Source organism: Octodon degus, unplaced genomic scaffold (genome assembly GCF_000260255.1).
Source record: "Octodon degus isolate 3935 unplaced genomic scaffold, OctDeg1.0 scaffold00070, whole genome shotgun sequence".
Classification (NCBI taxonomy): domain Eukaryota; kingdom Metazoa; phylum Chordata; class Mammalia; order Rodentia; family Octodontidae; genus Octodon; species Octodon degus.
In genome coordinates this window covers 2,280,821-2,299,792 of record NW_004524646.1, presented here as the reverse complement: position 1 = coordinate 2,299,792, position 18,972 = coordinate 2,280,821, and the positions used below count along the sequence as shown (strand labels likewise).

Here is an 18,972-nt window from a genome sequence, read left to right as displayed (position 1 = left end):
ACGCTTTAGCTGCGTGGGTGGCGGGGACCACTGGACTTGTTACAGTCCCAGAAGGCAATACCACAGTGGAGTAGAAAGGCCAAATTTTATTCGTGACCCGCATTGCATCTCCAGCCAAGACTGTGTTGGGATGCACACATCCCTAATATCAATTTCCCTTTTCTTTTTTTTTTTTTTCCCTGAGTGCAATCAATGCCTGATTAATTGGGTGCTTCCCTTCCACTGTTCACAATGAGTACCCATCAAATCTTAGTTAATAAAATGAGAATTTATTAAATTTTCAGTTCTAATAAATAGTCATTCTCTCTGTAATGGGCCCTAAACCCTGGTAAAAATGAGATGGTCTATGTGACCATTTAAGGAGAAAATGTTAAACTATGTTCTTTAGTTACAAATGTGAGTCTCTTCTCCTTCCCAGCCCTACCACCCTCTTCTTGCAGTTCAAAGGCCTGAAGCTGAATTCAGTTTTCTTACCACACTGCAGTCCCAGGATACCTTAGCTGAACCTTCTAGTCTTCAAAATTAACAGAAAAGCAGAACAAAAATCTGAGAAATGTGTATTAAGCTCAGAATATTTTCCCTATCCATGGAAACATCAATGAATCTGCTCAGAACGAAGCCCAGCCATGAGAAGACCCAGACACATTCTGGAATTTTCTTTCCTTTTCTTGAAGCAGCTGGGTGAGGACGTGAATTCAACCATTCAGGAAGAATTTGGGTTTTCGACCACAAATGAAGAGTATACCAGGGGGAAGTCAAGGCTTCAGTCAAGTTCATCTCCTGTAAAGCTTTGGAAGAATATGAGTAAAGCAATAAGGCAGTGTCTTACGCTGTGTTTGTGAGCCAAAGATTCGATTGAGACTTAAGGAATATGCTAAGGAGATGGGTAGGGAGGCTTTCCACTTCCCCAGCCCTGGAAAGCGGCCACTGGTTGAGGCCCAGAGTTTGAAAGTTGAGCATGAGGAGCTAAAGGGATCAACTCCCTGGATGAGGCCAGCGAGCTCAGGGCTGAGGGTTTCTTGTGAATGACAGTCCCGCATCCCCACTCATCCCTAGGCCTCTGTGCCCAGCAGCCACTGCTCACTTCTACCTGTCCCCACTGGTCTCAGCCAATCTGTTGTTCATTATTGCAAAGGCCCCGACCCCCCCTGAGAATTCGTCATCTTGGGACATTGAGCTGGTCTGGTGGGGGCCGCCGTTGGCCATCTCGGACAGCTGCTTCTGGAGGATGGCCAATGCCACTTTGTTGGAGTCCTTCATGGAGATCATCTCCCCTGAGAGACGGCGCCCCTCTGTGTCACTCTCCATCACCCCGTCTGTTTCTATGGAGATGTTACACCGGTTCCGGACACTGCCCGGCATCACCGCATTCCTCCGGGACTGCAAGAGTCTTCTTTGGCATTGATGGAAGCACCCACCATCCACCTTCCTCAGGATCCAGTTCACTGACTGTTTGATCAGGATGGAGATGACATTGAACAAGGAGTACAGGCAGCAGACGCCCATGAGGATGAAGATGAAGTTGGCAAAGCGGTAGAGACCCTGGCTGTCATACTGGGCATTCTGGCTGCTGACAAGGTCCCCAAAGCCGATGGTGCTGAAAGCCACAAAGCAGAAGTAGAGAGAATCGAAGTAGCTCCAGCCCTCCATGGGGGCATACAGGGCTGACGCCCCACAGGAGATGAGCACCGAGGCCGAGCAGAGGATCAGCATGACATAGTACACCGAGGGCTTCCAGCCGGCCAAGCTGTCTGACTCCCTCTTCCCTGGGGCCTTCAGGCTGTCCTGGGCCAGCGCCCCACGTCTCTGCAGCTGACGCTGGTGGCACGATCTCATGATATAAGCAATGACAGTGATCAGGCGCTCCAGGAAGAGGTTAAAGAACAAGATGGTACTTGCACACCCAACTAGGCCGTAGAAGATCAGGAAGAGTTTTCCTCCGACTGTTGCTGGAGTTGTCATCCCAAACCCTGAAGGAGACAAAAATCAGAAAGAAGAGTGAGACAGGTCTTGGCTGTGGGTGGCGCTGGAATCTGGGCTCTGGTGGCTGGAAGAAGATCTAAAGAAAGTTTCATCACATCACTTAGACCTGGCCTTGCGAAGAAGGATTAGGAGAATTTCTATGGCAGACACTAAGTATTGTTCAGAGCACGGAACAGGGCCCGCAGTAGTGCTGCATGAGGCAGAAAAAGGTGCCTTTGCCTCTGGGTTTGGCAGTGACAACATGGGCTGGCTCATAGCCTTCTCTCCCCCTTTGGCTGGACATCCTTGTACAATTTGCAGTCTGAAAAGTGCTTGACAGATCTTGCTCAGAGACACAGGCTAAAGCGCATGTAAGGAAGAGGTGTAGACCGACACCTTAGAATTCACCTATTCTGCACTCAGAACCAGGGGAAGGGCAGACCTGGTCCCTGTCCTCATGGAGCTCTAGTGAGGTCAAGGGTTGTGCTATGGCACCTGCAAAGAGGAGAAAACATCTCGACTTGGGGATCTGGGGAGATTATGCAGGGAGAGCTAAAAACTAAGAAGCTAGGCAGGCAAAGAAAAGGGTTTATGGGCATGGTGACAGTGGTGGGAGGGTGTTCCAGGCAGACACCTACACATGCAGAAATGAGAAATGTATTCCATAGTTTTTCATCTATTAACAAAATTCTTTAAACACATACCTCATATGTTTAGAGACACTGGATGCTGTGGTTTGACAAAATATAAAGTATCTGTCTCTCTTGCCTCTGCCTCTGCCTCTCCCCAGTTCCCACCTCCGCTTGCCTGTGCACACAGGCACACTGCTAAGAATATATCCTGGAGGACAACAGGGGTCATTAAGAAAAACAGAAGCTGAAGGAGAGCAGCGATACACACAGTATTTCTCACAATGGGGCAGTGAGGGACCCTCCTTTTGTGTTTTTTTTTTCTAAACCCATCCTTTTATCATGACATTTTGGGGGAAGGGAAGACTGGGAATCAAACTTAGGACCTTACACTTGCCAGGCAGGCGCTGAGCCACTGAGCTATGTCCTTGGCTATCAGGCCATTTTGATCTCTCATTTTAATGGTTTGTTTTATCCTGCAGTTGGTAAGTCTGTACTCTGAGCTTATCTTCACCAGGGATGTTTTTCCCTATGGAAGCTGTACATGTTGGGTTGTAGACACTTCCTCTGATCAGGAATACAATATAAGAATCATATTATTTAGGTTCCAGTTTTGTTTTTTACTTTATTTTATTTTTAGAGAAGGGTCTACAGGGTGTTAAGCTTCTCACTACTAGATCAGATGCAGAGTGATCCGCCTGTTTACAGCCTCCCAAGAGCTGGGATTATAGGTGTGCGCCCCCATACCCAGTCTCAATTGCCATCTCAGTGCGCTCTGGGGGTGGAGCCAGCATGGCAGGCTCAGGGATTGAAACCCCAGTCCCTGCATCTGCTTGCAGGTGCTTTAATCTGCTGAGCTATTTGGCCAGCCCAGGTTTCAGTTTTAAATTATGGGATTGACAATTAAAGCTGATCTTAGCAAAAATAAATGAATTGACTCAATGCATTGAAAAATTCTGGATACTTTATGCTTTACGAAGCACATGCAATAGAAACACGTTTGCATTGCAGGACTACTTTTTTCTAGTGGTGATCCACGAAGCTCTAAGACTAGCATAAAAGAAGTGCCCCACCTTCCAGACCCTTTGACAAATATCCACAACCACCTCTACCTGGCCCAGCCAGGATACGGGAGATGTCAGTATGTTTAATCGGCCTGAATAGAGACAGGAAGAGGGGTGACTGGTGAAGGGGGTTGCTCAGCCAATGTGTTCTCTTTTGGATGTAAGTTAAATTGAAATTAACAGTGGTTTCAACTTCTCTATCTTACAAGATATAAAATTTTCATATCTTAATTTCAATAAACTGAAAGAGCAGAGATCAACAGAGCTGGAACACACTGGCCTGCTTCTCATGGGATCTTCCTGTGGGAAGAGATTACACAGCTTTCTTTAGGAAACAATTATCTGTGTATTTCTTCCAGCAAGGCGTTCTATAGACCACTGCCATGGCAGTCATTCTGAAGCACTGCAGGATGTTTTTCTACTCTCCAAGTGATCTATAAACTTGGGATCTATGTATATTCATCATGGTAGTCTTTGTTCTGTGTGGCCTCTTCCTCGTCGTGTCCATGAAGTTTTCTAAAGAAAACATCCTTCACGGCTGGGTCCCAGGAATGTATGGTTATAGTTTGTGTCTAGTTGTCCCATCCTTTTATCATGTCCCATCCTTTTATCCCAAAGCCTCATGGGAGTTTGTGATTAACTCATGATCCACTGGGATTATGGGTATGAGTACTGCACCCAGCTCTAGTAGCCTGATTAGATTGGTTAAGTGCACTCTACGGGATTGAAGATGCACAAACAACATAAAACACATGCTTTGCTCTCTTATAACTTGTGGTTATAAAATAAAACTCAATTTTTCACAGTCTTAACTAGTGCCTGATCCATATTCTGTGTCGATCTGCTGACGTGCTACTGAGGGCATGATCCCTAAGCCCTCCTAGTTGTTCTTCCAGGCTGCTTCCTGTTCATGGCTTGTGTCCTTTACAGGAGGGCTGACTCCACAAATGGAAGTTTCATTATCTAGGAGGAAGGGTCTCCTATCATCTTGCACTCAGCTTTCAATGAATATAGGTTCACACAGCGAAGGAGAATCTTTCGCTTATGTGTGTTCTTGTTTCCCAGTTCACCCACTATGCTGATGATTTCATTTATTAGTCTGCTTGGGCATGGGTCATAGAATATGATCTGTGATTGGACACTGTGCTTCTCCAAGCTCTTCAGGGTCAGGAACAGCTGAAGGAGAAGAAATCCTTTCTCATTCAGAAATTCCAGCCCTAGACACAAGGCCCTGCTCTGCCCTGAGGATGAAGCTTTACTGACTTGTGTACATTCTAAAACATTGAAGAGGGATCAAAGGGAAGGGAAGAATCACATTTGCCAATTTGAAGACAATTGCCGTTGGAGGAAACAATCAATTTTACTGAATGTCTTAGAAAATATTACCACTTAATACATATTAACCAAATCACTGAAAAGTGGAGAACATTTTACCTTCTGCTTTAGGAATGTAGCACCCAGCACTGCCTGTGACAGTTAGAAGGTAGTCAATCTGTATTTGTATGAAGGAAGGCAAGGAAGGAAGGAAGGAAGGAAGGAAGGAAGGAAGGAAGGAGGGAGGGACGGAGGGAGGGAGGGAGGGAGGGAGGGAGGGACGAAGGGAAAAATAAGGACCTATTATTATGATAGTGAGGTTCAAAGTATTTTACTACACAACAGGTCTTCCTTAAATTAAGTATTTTTTAAATCTACTTTTTAAAATAGCTCAAATGATAGAAGTGAAACTAATTTCAATCCAGTCTGCTCTGGCTCCATGATTCAGTATTTCTGTTGCTGTCATTTCTATTGCTGTTGGTAGCCTGAAGAGAGAACACTTTTAATGAGAGACAGGTCTGGCTTGAGCCTCACTTTGGCCAGTCCCTGATCACATGAGCCCATCCTCTCCACCCAGATCAGATTCATGTCATAGGGACAGAAGGGTGCAGAGTACCAAGCCTGGGTGTTGCTGTCAACACTGGGGGGGGGGGGCTAGATAACTGGTTCTGTCACTTATTGTGTCTGGGGCAGGTTCATCTTCGTGTCTGTGCCTTCAACTCCTCAGATATAAACTGGGGAATGGCAATAGGCTCTCTCTCATGAGATTTTGGAATAATGCTGATGAAGTACATAGTCTAGGACTTGGAACATGGTCATTCAACAAGCATTAACATTATTAAATGTCAAGAAGGTAAGATCTTGAAGAGCAGAGACTTTGGGGGTCTTGTTCACAACTATTTCCTCAGTGGCAGTCTTATACCCAATTGGTGCTTGGTTACCACTTAAGGACTAAAGGAAGACTCCAACCTTACAGGTTGTTTCAGGGAGTTGTGATACATAAACGTGAAAAATGTCGGACACAGACCAGCTGCTGAGGATGTATTCTTTGCACTTTTGTTTCCCTGATCCATCTACAGAACAATCCCTGTGTCTCCTGCTTTTGAAATACTATTTTCCTTAGTGAAAATATACACTTTGATCTTAAGAAAATCTGATATACTGATACCTAGCCAAGTGGCATTTTCCCTGTTATTTTCTGGCCTACCTTCTCTTTAGACAGGGGAAAACCGATTTTGGTTTTCACAGTGTAAGGGAATTATTCATTCTAGAAAGATTCTTTTTTTTTTTTTTTTTTCCTTTTTTTGGACTGACTCAGGCTGCCTTAAGAATGAGTCTGGTGCAGCACATGGAGCTTGGGATCAAACCGCGTCCCCCATGCCTGAATTCACCCAAGCAGGCGCTTTGCAAAATTGAGCTAACCCTCATAGCGCTGGGAATCATTCTTTCTAGTACCCATGAATGAAGCACTTTTCTGCTGAGATAGTCACCTCCACAGGCCTGGGGACAACATCACACACATGGGGCTCTGACAACATAGGAGACAGAACTGGTAGGATGCTGGTTGTATCACAAGTCATCATTCATGCTTGAACAGTAGGAAGGCCTTTCATAAACACAAATTTCAACTTCAGAAATATAAATATGAGGTCTCTTTGGTTTTGGGGAGATCATAAATATTACCTTTCTATGGGAGCCAATAAACAACACTCCCCACCCCACACCTCCTGCAAAAAAAGCAATTTTTTTCCACCTCAATAATTCCACAAAGGCAAATACAATAAAACAAAATCAATAATATAATAACCCTTGCTGTCACTCTTCTGAATTCTTCTCAGAAGTTATCTTACGCTGAAAGAGTGCTTCAATAGCAAACTCTTAGAGTTAGAAGAAACTTAGCTTTCAGGGAGCAGTATGTATTAGTGATGTTGGGTTAAGGTCAGGGAGACTCTGGACCAGGCACTCAGAGTACCCAGGTCTTTCTGCTATTGAATAGCCATCTCCCAGTGACATTCTTGAGGGCTGCAGACCTCGCCCTGCACTCCCAGGAGGACCCACATGCTGACCTGAGGACCTCCCTCGTAGAAGCAAGAATGAGCAGGACTAGACAAAGCCAACAGAAACCAGAGAGACGGAGAAATGCCTGGAGCCCCCCTCTGGAAGAGCCCCAGGATCCTCTCCATTCAGTATCAGAGCGAGGAGAAATGTGTGACATCAGTGTCACACATTTGCAGTCTTTACTGTACTATATTGGATTATTTTGCTGAATCCACACACCTACAATTTTTAAATGGCAATGGAATCCCCATCTCTAACAAAACTAAACAAAAAAGGGCATACAAATGATGGACCATTTTGTATTTGTATATACAAAATAGGATATACAGCTACTTTCTCTTAATTCAGTGAGAAAAAAAGATTTGTACTAATAGTGTTTGGACAGGATATCATGTCTGCATCTTGTACTATGAATAACCACTATGAAGACAACAATATGCAATGTATTACTACTAATCAGTTTCGAAACTGTCTCATTGCTATTTGTTTCTCAACAAAATTAATTAAAAAAGTGTGACATCATGGTAGCTACAGTTATCACTTCTGAGCAGTCTCCCTGACAAATCATTGTCTAATTTCTGTTGGAGTACTGATGGGGACAATGTATTCATTAACTCCCAGGGAACCTGTTCTGTTCCTAGATAGCTGTAGATGATTAGTTTTCTTTACTTGTAGTGGATGTCTCTTCCCCTGGAGAAGAAAAAATTAGTATGTCTTTTCTATACAATGGTGCTTTGTGTACCTGAAGAGACCTGTCACATTCCTCTGAATCTTTACCAGCATCAACATCCCTAGTAGTCTTACTTTCTATACAGGAATTAATTTCTGGGTTCTTTGCCACCTGGATTGCTATCCATCATCCCAAAGGGATAAGCAAAAGTCACCAATAGTCACCACGTTGTCACACAGCAGTGTCTCTCTGAGACATCTCACGCTGGGCATTGCCTTACAAGTACTAACTGATCACGGGGAAGATGATTTAAGCTTTTCAACAAATATTTATTGAGCACTTTACAATGTCAGGCACCTTGTTACATGTTTGAGACCAAGATAAGGACAGACACTGGGGGCTTGCTGCCTAGCTCAGTTAAGGCAGCCTGAGCCAGGCCAAAAAAATCCTTTTCAACTTTTAGAGCTGGGGAGATAGCTCAGTGGAATAAGGGCTTGCCTGGCAAGCGTAAGGGCTTGAGTTCAATCCCCAGTTCTGAAAAAGAAAGAAAAAAAAGAAAGAAAGAAAGGAAGGAAGGAAGGAAGGAAGGAAGGAAGGAAGAAAGAAAGAAAGAAAGAAAGAAAGAAAGAAAGAAAGAAAGAAAGAAAGAAAGAAAGAAAGAAAGAAAGAAAGGGAAAGGGGGGCTAGAAATATAAAATCACTACATTAAAAGAACCCTCAATTGTTCTGTTATGTATTTAGAATGAAATTAAGCATGTTACCCATGCCTGTGAGGCTTCAAATGTCTTCCACCTCCCTAACCTTCTTTTAAAATTTTTAAAATTTATTTTTAATATTTATTTGGTGCAGGGTCTCTCTATGCAGCTTGGACTTGTACTGATCCTCCTGTCTCAGCCTCCCCAGTGCTGGGATTACAGGCGTGTGTCACCCCAGCCTGATTTCCATGGCCAGCAGGCACTTATTCCGCCCAAACTTCTTTATTCTCCTGCAGCAGCTGCAAGGGCTCTTACTTTTTCCAATGTTTCCCATCATAGAGACTTCATTCTAGCGATTCCTCTCTAGGGACTCCTCTGTCACTGACTTCCGTAGGACTTCCTCATTCTGCCCTGAGCACACAGATTACCTCTTTCAGGAAGGCTTCTCTGCCACCTTCACTGAGGTACTTGTCATGAGACTACCATATTTCCTGACTTTAAATTCTGTTTAGCACTTTTCTACATTACCTACCATATCCATTGTCCTTAGTCCCTTTATTCCCATTAGAATGTAAGCTCCATGAGCATGGGCTCCTCTTCTTCCTCACTTATCAGCGGTTAGAACACTGCCCCACACATAACAGATACTGAACAAACAACTTGTCAAATGATTTAATCAATGGTTGATGACCCAGTACTTAACATAGCACCTAACACCTAGATATTTGTTGAAGGCAGGAACTGAGTGGGACAGGAGAAAGGACAGCTAACATTCACAGTCTGTGGAAGACAAGGACAGCCGAAGCACAATGTCCACTAGCATGGCTTTGTTGTGTGTGGGTCCTGCCTGCCACTTAGCTGTTACTCACTCATCTTACACAGTGGAAGTGAGTTTCTTATAAAGTCTCCTAACCTGCTCTTGCATCACCTCCACATTGTTTGGAGTTGGATGGTTTCATCATTTCCATGTTTTGGCTCCACCAACAGATAGGAAAGCCCAGGCTGTGTGCTGGAAGCTGCCCAGGGACTGCTGGGAGCTGCCAGAATCTCCAAATAGAAAAGGTCTGAATTTGATGGTGCGAAAACTGTTGCATTGAGTGGAAATGATGCACCTAGTTGAATTTCGTTCTCTTCCTGGGCAGTGGTATGTGGTGTGTTACTGTCTCAAGATGCTGAGCAGTGGAATGAGGAAATTCCAACTGGCTCCACAATTATGAGGGCAAATGGCTGGTGTTTTCACTGCACTATGTGGCTAATCTATGACGTTTGGGTGCTTTGGTTTAGGATATTTTCAACTCTCTGACAAGTCAAGGAGCATCTGAGCCTTGTGCCACGTGCCTGTTTACTTTCCTTCTAGCTATCTGTATTCTTAACAAATGGGGACAACTGCCATTGCATTCCTAGTCTCCAGCACATTCTCTACCATTGAATTGTCCTAAAACTCAAAACCTTAGGGAGAGAGGAACATAGCTTTATTTTCACTTTAAAAGAAATAGCTAAGGGCCGGGGAGATAGCTCAGTAGAATAAGTGCTTGCCTGGCAAGCCCAATGTCCTGAGTTCAGTCCCCAGCACCAAAAAATAAATAAATAAATAAATAAATAAATAAATAAATAAATGTAATATCTAAATGTTATCAATATAGTGTTCACCTTTGAATAGTAGCTACTAAGAAATAATGCCACTTTCATAAATGATATAGGATTCTTTGAATAAACATGAAAGACAAGAAATGTTGTTTTTAAAAAGTAAATATCTACGCCCTTTACTGTTGAACACAGGCTGATTTTAGAGTAATGAAAAACATAAGCTTGTTTTTATAAGACAGGACTCTTCAACACTATTTCTCTGAATAGTCATTTAACATTAGGAATACACTTGTGCAAAGATTTCTTCTTTACAAAAGTTATGTTTATGTTGCTGAGGTATAGCATACATACATACTTGAAAGTGAAAGATGTTTTATTTTATTTATTTATATTTTTGCTGGCTCAGCCCACCCTGAGGGTGGGGTTGGCTTGGTATGTGGTGCAGAGGATCAAACTGCAGTCCTTTACACCTGCCTAAATAGGCGCTGTAGACAGTTGAGCTATCTCGCCGGCCCCTATGTGAAAGATCTTTTAAGTGAATGTAAATTTTAACAATACCTGCTTCTCTTTATTTAGATGAATCTGTTGTCCTGCTAACCACTGATCACTATTTCAACACATGTTTCCATCTGGCTTAGTCAACAGCAATAGCAAGTGAACATGCTGACTAGCGTGGCGAGGTCCTACTGTCCAGGCCCAGCGTGACCTCCCCCATGTTTGTCCTTACAGCTCTTGCAGTCCGTTCTCCTCGCTGCCTCTACACCCCAACCTCACAGCTCCCCAGGTGCCATCTCAAAGCACCCTACTCTGTCTCCTTCCCAGAATCCCAGCATGGCATACATAGCCTGACTAAGTACCAGTCTCTTCTGTCTTTTCCTGGCACATCCTTTGGGCATCAGCTTAGATCAAAGTTCTCTAGGGGACTATGGGCTCAAGGAGGCTGCAGGGGTAAATTCATGCATGGGTCCCCAAAGGAAGCATGCAGAGGCAGGCACCAGCAGCACAGTAGTAGCAGACAGCAGAGCAGAGCAAGAGCCACTCGAGTCTTTATTGGTTAACTCTTATATGAGTTGTTATCACACATTTACATTCGTGTATCGTGTTGTAACTAGTGCATGTGCACTTACCTGTGCTAAATCATGGTTATACAACTGAATCCTGCTATACACCTATGCTAGACAGCTGGGTCATGTCCTCATAGCCATCCAGAAGTCATGTCACATGTCCTGAGCTTTGGGCATTGTGGAACAGTACCCCGCAGGGAGAATGAGAATGCACTCACTCCTTTGCTATAACTCCCATGAAATATGTTCTCCTCCTGTCTTTATCCACATCCCAGAGTGACTTGCTGTTGGCCTCTACCTCTCCTGTGTCAGCACCATGACAGTAGAGACTGCTTACTGCTATGCTGGTGCCTTCCTGGTGCACAATAGGCACCCAGTAAATATGCTCAATGCATATGCAAGTGAAGAAGCAAATGAAGCAATGAATATCCTCCAGCCATTTGTATATGAATTAACATTTTCTGAAGGTCATTTGCAGAAGAAACCAGTACTTCCATTTCATTCCCTGTCTTAGACAATTTTAATTTTTACAAGAAGGGATTAATTTCTAATGACAGCTAAGAGAAGGATCTAGAATCCCACAGTTCTCAGATCAGCTTTTTTATTTGGCATTATTAACAGTTCCTGGCCAGATGGTGTGTTGGTGGTACTGTCCTGAGAGGATAGTCTAGAGCCTGCTTCTCTAATGCTCTCCATGATTTTGTAAGCTCCTTTTTTCCCCCCTGTAATTAAGGTCTACAGGTTCTACAGGGTCTCACTATATAGATCAAACTCATAGTAATTCTCCTGTTTTCAGCCTCCCAAGTGTTGGGATTACAGGTGCGGGCCACCACACCCAGTCTCAATCGCTGTCTCAGTGCACCCTATGGGCAGGGCCAGCATTGCATGCTGGGATCGAACTCTGGCTGCTGTGCTCTGCCTAAGCAGGCGCTTTAGTGTTGTGCACTATCAGGCTGTGCTAAATCTCCTCTTAAAAAGTTACTTTATGTTACCTGCAATTGTACCTTATCTGACACACTCACTACACAATTTGCTATGAAAAATAAAATTGGATAAGGTGAACAACACTTATCTCCTGTGCCTAGCATATAAGAACTTAGTAAAAGGTGGAATTTTTTTTTGTTTTCCATTGAGCAGCTCTGGGCTATATCTTCTATGAAACATTTCAGATGTTAGCTTTGATAAGATAGAGCCTTATGGGCCAGGGGGATGGCTCAGTGGAATAAGCGCGTCCCTGGCAAGTGCAAGGGCCTGAGTTCAATCCCTGGTTCTGAAAAAAAAAAAAAAAAAAAAAAAAGCCTTGCCTTTTCCTCCAGCCCATCAGGAAGCAAAAGGATTATGCAGAGCTGGAGCCCTCTGAGGGGAGAAGAAGATGGCTCAGCATGCTTGCTTTCAATGATTTTAATCTGATCATCAGATACTGAGCACACAATTTCCAAATCATGGAAGTGCTACCTGAGAAGGTAGTTCCATGACAAGGACCAAATTTAAGGCCAAGTTTCAAGCTCAGGCAAAGAAGATGGTCCCTTATGATGCTGAGCAAGAGACATTGGGCAGCAATGGCAGGAGCAAATGAAGCCCGATTGGCCTCCCTTGGCTAGCTGCCTGTTTGGTCCTGGTAAATGACCTTCAGTAGTAGTTCATGGTCCTGCCTGTGGAGTTCTTCTCTACAGTTTGGCTCACAGATGTTATCCCTGGGGCATTGTCCAACTCTAGCTTTTCTTATCCTTCATTGTCTTTGAATGTGAAATCTATATCCAATAAGGTTTGCCTAATAAGACCCAGGACAGCAAGGGTTACAAGACCGAGGATTGAACTCAAGCCCTTGTGCTTGCCAGCGAAGTGCTTATTCCACGGAGCCATCTCCCCAGCCCTTCTCTTCGTTATTTCATTGGAAGCATCTGTGACTGATAAGGATAGGCTTGCCAGGCACAGGAAGCTGATTTTCCATTGAGCCTGAGTTTTCTTCTATGTGGCTCTGGGTTGAACTCTGGGAGGTCTTCTTTTATTTTTCATGATCCTAAACTTAACTATGTCTCATCAGTTTAAAAAAAATAACCTTAGACTTGAGAACACAATGCCAGCTTACTGAATAAATGTTGCTAAATATTGTTAACAAAAATCCACATTAAAATAGATAAACTAGAATGGCAAGGTAAAACAAAAGGAAGGGACATCACTATCAGCAAAGTAATATGACAAGGAGCTTCTAGGAAGACCCCTGAGCATAAACCTGGAGCAGCAGAACGTGCTGGGGACACAGGCTTGAAACCCCAAAATTACCAGCGAATGCTTATCCCTCGAAAGAGGTGACCACACTTGGAGTGAACTCTAAGAAAGCAAACTTAGCATTGACCAGTTGGTGAGGCTTAGAAAAGTGCCACAAAAAAGGCAGCGTGCATGACTATGACAAATTACAGCCCTTATGCAGCCTCAGAAACATCCAGCCAGATCTTCTCCTGTGGAAGAACGGGTGCTCACCGTGAAAAAAAAATTGGTATGTCACAGAAATTGAGCATTGCAAAAATGATGGTGGAAAACAGAAGATTCCAGTGCTAGGAGGAGGGCAATCCAGAGGAAGCAGAATTGCTGGAAGGCTGGATTTTACAAATACTTTAAGGTAACAACAGTGGAAGGAGATTGAATCATTTCTGTATGAAAACTAACCTGACCTGCCTCCATAGAAATTTCCTTTTAACATTAAGAAAAGTAACATATTAAAGACACAAGAGAAAATGAAAAAGATCATCATTAAACTCCATAAGGACATTATTTTTTCAAAAAGAGGAAAATTAACTACAAATGAAAGCACATCAGAAAAATAAGACATAAAGCTGAGAAAGCTCTAGCTTACTCTTACAAAAGGAACTAAAATAAATTAAGACAGTACAGAAATTATCAAAATTTAGCACAATTTAAGGTAGAAAATCTCAGAAATGACAAGACTGCAAACCAGTAGGATGTGAAATTTTTCTGTCAGAGTTCAGGGGAAAAAATGAGAAAATAAAACCCTTCAGGATAGTAAAGTAATGAAGAAAAACACAAGAGATTAGTCAATGGGGATAAGAAATCTAGAGAACAGAAAGGACAAAAATGCAGAAATCAGAGACTATATAAAACACAGATACAGAATATAGGCAAAGAAAATTCAACACATACATTAGTAGAATCCCCGAAGAAATCTCCAGGGCAGTAGCATTGAACGGGTCTCACAGAACAAGGTTGCTTTCCTGCAGCGGCAATGGCTGAAGTCTGCACGGTGAAAGAACTCTCCATGTCTTGGCCCAGAGGTCAACTCTAAGACATCCACTACTGAAACTATCATACTTTAATGATAAGGGGACATCCTTTTGGCACCAGTAGAAACAGATCAACTCATTCAATAAATAAGATGGTCATGTAATGTATCATCAAACTGTTATGCTTTTAAGGGGTACTGTTAGTGATTGCTGGGAAACAGACACAGAACCAGACTGTCTCTGGCCAACAGAGAGGTAATATCACCCAGTTATAAAGAAAATAATCAACAGTTTCTATTAAGGGAAATAAAACCCTGAAAAATAATGACAACCCATTAGAACGAGCATCACTAGTACTCACTGTGGTTCCTAAATATCATCTCTTACCAAAGAAATAAAATTTTCTGGGAGAAACAACTGATTCTAGGTGTGGGGGAGGTAATGCCTAAAATGAGCCTGAACTACCTTGCTCAGTCTGAAAGAAATTTTTGGGAAGGATGGGAGAAACCACAATAGCAGTCACTGCGAAGATATAATGAACTCCAGCTTTGGACAAACTGTCTGAATGCTTGTACGTACTCCAGAATTCTGTCTTTTAAAAATGGTGCATCATGGCTTCTATCTAGAAGACCTCCTGAAGGCTCATCTCTACACAGCCCCCAAAGCTTCATTCATTCTTAGTTGGGGCTTTTGGAAGATAATTGGATTAGACTACTGATTGGTTTAACACAGATGTGGATAATAGGAGGGGCCACCCTTGGTGTAGATGCACCAACCAATAGGCTTGAACCTTGGATGGAATAAAAAAGAGAAGGAAGGCTCACTGCTGGATGCTTCCTGCCTGTCATGATATGGACTGTTTGCTCCTCTGCCATGACTCCCTGCCTCGGAGCCAGTCAACTCTGGCCTGAAACCTCTATAAACTCTGAGCTAAACTAAACCTTTCCTCTTTTAATTGAAGATTGTTGACTATTTTGTCCTAGAAACATGGAAAAGTAACTAAGACCTGATGAATCTTTGGAGCTGACTCATTTGGATTTCAAACAAAAAATATTACTATCTTGTTGCTGAGACAAAATGCCTGACAGCTAGAAGTTAAAGGAAGAAAGGTTTATCTGAGCCCACAGTTTATAGAGGTTTCAGTTCATAATTGGCTGGTCCCAAGGCAGTGTAGCATGCCAGAGTTACATCACTGAGGAGAATCATTTCATTACATGGCAGCAGGACCCCCCCCCCAAATTTGCTACAGTTATGTTCTTAGTGTACCTACAAATTGTGAAAAACCATAAATTTCAGATATGCTTAGAAAATGTCTATAAATACCTGTTATTTTTTAGTTTAAACCCTAATTATGTTATGTCTCCTGTAGTTACATAATTGACTTTAATAAAATATTATATTAATAAAGCCTTAGATGGGCAGGGTATTTTGGGGCCATCTTAAGGCTCTTGGGACTTTAAGAAGAAGCACTCAGAACAGCTCCATGTGGTACAGCAGCCCAGTATGAGGTGGGAAAGCTCATGTACCTGCCAGGGGTGGGTTACGGGGCATCAGCCAATCAGCAGCAAGGAGACTTGAATAGCGCTCTCAGATCAGCTACTGAAAATTTGGCCAATGAAAACAAAAACCAAAACCAATTGTGGAGGATATTTGCTATTTCTGTGAAATTAAGGGGTTTTCATGAAACAATTATTAGTTAGGTTCTAAGGAAAAAGAATCCATGAATGATTGAGACCGCAAACTCTGAACTACAACTTTGCAGGGGTACATTGTGGAGAGAAAGAACATGACAGGGTGAAAAGGAGCCACATAAGTTATGCCAAAAAGCCACGAATCAAAAGAAAGCACCATAGTCGCACTAGCATCAGACAGAATTAAATACTAAGGCAAAAGTGATTATAAAGAATAAAGAGGGGCTGGCCAAACAGTTCAGTGGATTAAAGCCCCTCCAAGCAGGCTCAGGGGTGGGGGGTTCAGTCCCTGGGCCTGCCGTGCAGCCCCCGAGGCTCACTGAGAGCAACTAAGACTGGACCTGGTGGTGAGGGCCTCTAATCCCAGCTCTTGGGAGGCTGTAAACAGGTGGATCACTATGAGTCTGATCTAGTATTGAGACCCTGAACACCCTGTAGACCCTTCCCTAAAATACAGAAAAAAAAAAAAAAAAAGAAAATCCACAACCTTATTTAAAAGTTGGAATAACTTCTAAGGATGAAACAATCATCACAAACTTGCAGGTACCTAACAATGTAGCCTTGACTATATAAAATGAACAGTTAGGGCTGGGGAGATAGCTTAGTAGAATAAGCACCTGCCTGACCAGTGCAGGGTCCTGAGTTCATTCCCAAGTGCTGAAAAAAAAAAAAAAAAAAAAAAAAAAAAAAAAAAAAAAAAAAAAAAAAAGGAATAAAGTGAACAGTTTATGAAGTTCTGTTTGTTTCAGAATATAAAGTAAGGTACTATCATAATTTATCTGGGCCACAATAATTTTTAGTTTTCATTAGGTACTTTAGTTACAATAGCCACAAATATAAACTTTACAATGCACTGACTAAATAGATATTAAAATACAGAATAAGTCTAAAAGTTACTTATAATAATTAAAACAACTAGCTTCCAGAAGGGGAAAAATCCAACACAAACGCTCATCTGATCCATCCACAATTCCAGCCTCGGCCTCCTCCTTGCCCCCAGCAAGCGCCAGGTATAGGTATAGGTTCAGCTCTCACCACACTAAGAATAAGTGGATTCAGGCGGAAAGCAGGGGCATCACGGGCCAGCATGGACCTGTTAGCACTGCTGCGCTCATCGCCAGGAGGATTTGGCATTTTCATCTTCTGCCTTGTTCTTCCGAGAGCCATCTCCTTCCAAGAGCATGAGTCTTGGCCCCTGAAGGATGCTTTTAAACAACGAGCTCCTGGACTTCTGGACAATCTCCAAACTCTGGTCAGTGTGTCCCACTGGCCAGGTGAGAATGCCTATTCTCTTCACTGACCAGATCAGTGGAAGGTTATAGAACGATACCTTAAAGAAAGTAGTTATTGAGCAGAAAGTCTCTGTCGGTACTGTAGTGGGTCAGACCCCTGGGCCCTGCCCTGTTCCTGTGTGTACATCCAGGGCCAGTGCCTGCCAGGTACCGGAGTGCACCTCCCAAGCCCTGCACTCGCCAGCACTAGACCTCTACACTGACTCCAGACCATCGGTGTCTCTGATGTGCGTGCCAGCCTGGCTCCCCCCACATCTGTTGTTTTATCTACCCCTGCCTGCTAAGTCTTTCTAGTTCACTAAACTCCTAACAGTTCTAAAACATCCACCCGTGCCAAGCCTGCCCTGGATGCCGTAAGCGATCACAAGATGAATGAAACCTTTTTGCACCAAGGCCCTAGAACAGGAAAGTACTCTAGTGGCAGAACGACACATTGACGTTGAAGCCAAATAAGACTGTGTGCTCTGAGAATGTTTTTTCCATCCTGACTTTAAGTCATGATTTAGAAGATACAGATGTTATTGCCTAAACATTATTCTATGCATTTCCATCAGTGTTCAGGAAAACACTTTCAACTGCCACTTTGTTTAAATGATAATTAGTGGGCTACAGCTTTAGCTTGCTGGCAATTTTTGAAGCTATAATTTTGAACGCTGCAGATCTGCCTGCCTTGTGTGTAAAACAGACCTCTTTCAGAAATAGCCTTGGCAGCCTCAGACTTCCATGTCCCATTGCACAGGCTTCTCACCAGACCTGTCACCTTGCCGCAGAAGAGATGGATAACAGTTGCAGTTATTGGCCTCCAGCGCTCTGCTGACCTCCCTTGGCACTCCCGGGGGCCCATGGCATCAGTGGATTTCGTTCTCCTGGTGAAGTGGAGGGCTTGAGGTTTTGTTCCTTTCTTTTCTTACATTTGTTTGGCAAATATATTTCAATGCCTTGTGAGTCTGGGAGTTAATTTAATAAAAAATTAGTGGAGCCTCAGCCTTGAGTCTGTGACAATGGTATGTTTATCCTTCTGGGAGAGGTTGGGTGATGGGTGTGGGGCAGTGCATACTGCAGTGCCAATCTCTCATGGCCAGTAGGATGAAGGGCTACCATTGATATTGCCTCTTGGGAAGCAGATGCCACCCTGAGTGGTTGCACTGCTAATAATGTGTGTTGAAGCAACTGTTTTTCCCTCCTTGGAAATGATGCTGATGTCTTGCACATTATAAATCACCACGAACCTGTCTGGAGTGGGTCTCTCACCACAAAAAAGTTTTGCTCCATCATTCCAAACAAATCTGTGCTGCCACTATAGGCTGCAACAGGGCTTTTTGTTTGTTTGGAACTATCTGGTTGGTCAGGACTGCGTGAGTTCCCAAGTGTGGAATGGGCTGCACCAACTTCCTGCCCTTGACAGCAATTCTTGCAGATTTGTGGGAGGGAGTGTCATCTTCCTTGAGGTCACTCTTTGCACAGCTCCTCTGACTCTTCTTCAGATGGGCAACAGCTGAAGAAGAGCTGGACCAGCATGGTCAGCATGTGGGCTCTGAACTTGTCTGCACTTTGTGGCCGGGACCCCCGGCTGGTGCTTTTGCTGATAGTGCTGCCCGGCTATGCCTTAGCAAGTGAGAGGTCCTGCTAACACTGCAGTGAGGGGAGACCAGCTCAAAAGATTTTCTTCCCTGCAACAATTAGGTAGCTGAGTGTTTGTCACATTTC

At 43.4% G+C, this 18,972-nt stretch overlaps 1 protein-coding gene across 1 annotated transcript in view; it reads right to left on the bottom strand.

Annotated features, from left to right (window-relative positions):
- Nucleotides 1-324: 324 nt before the first annotated feature.
- Kcnk13 (potassium two pore domain channel subfamily K member 13) overlaps nucleotides 325-18,972 on the bottom strand; it is a 183,975-nt gene continuing 165,327 nt past the window's right edge. The window contains exon 2 of the mRNA XM_004635131.2: nucleotides 325-1,970. Coding sequence (XP_004635188.1) covers nucleotides 1,087-1,970 — 884 coding nt within the window. The 3' untranslated portion in view covers nucleotides 325-1,086. The remainder of the gene's footprint in view (nucleotides 1,971-18,972) is intronic.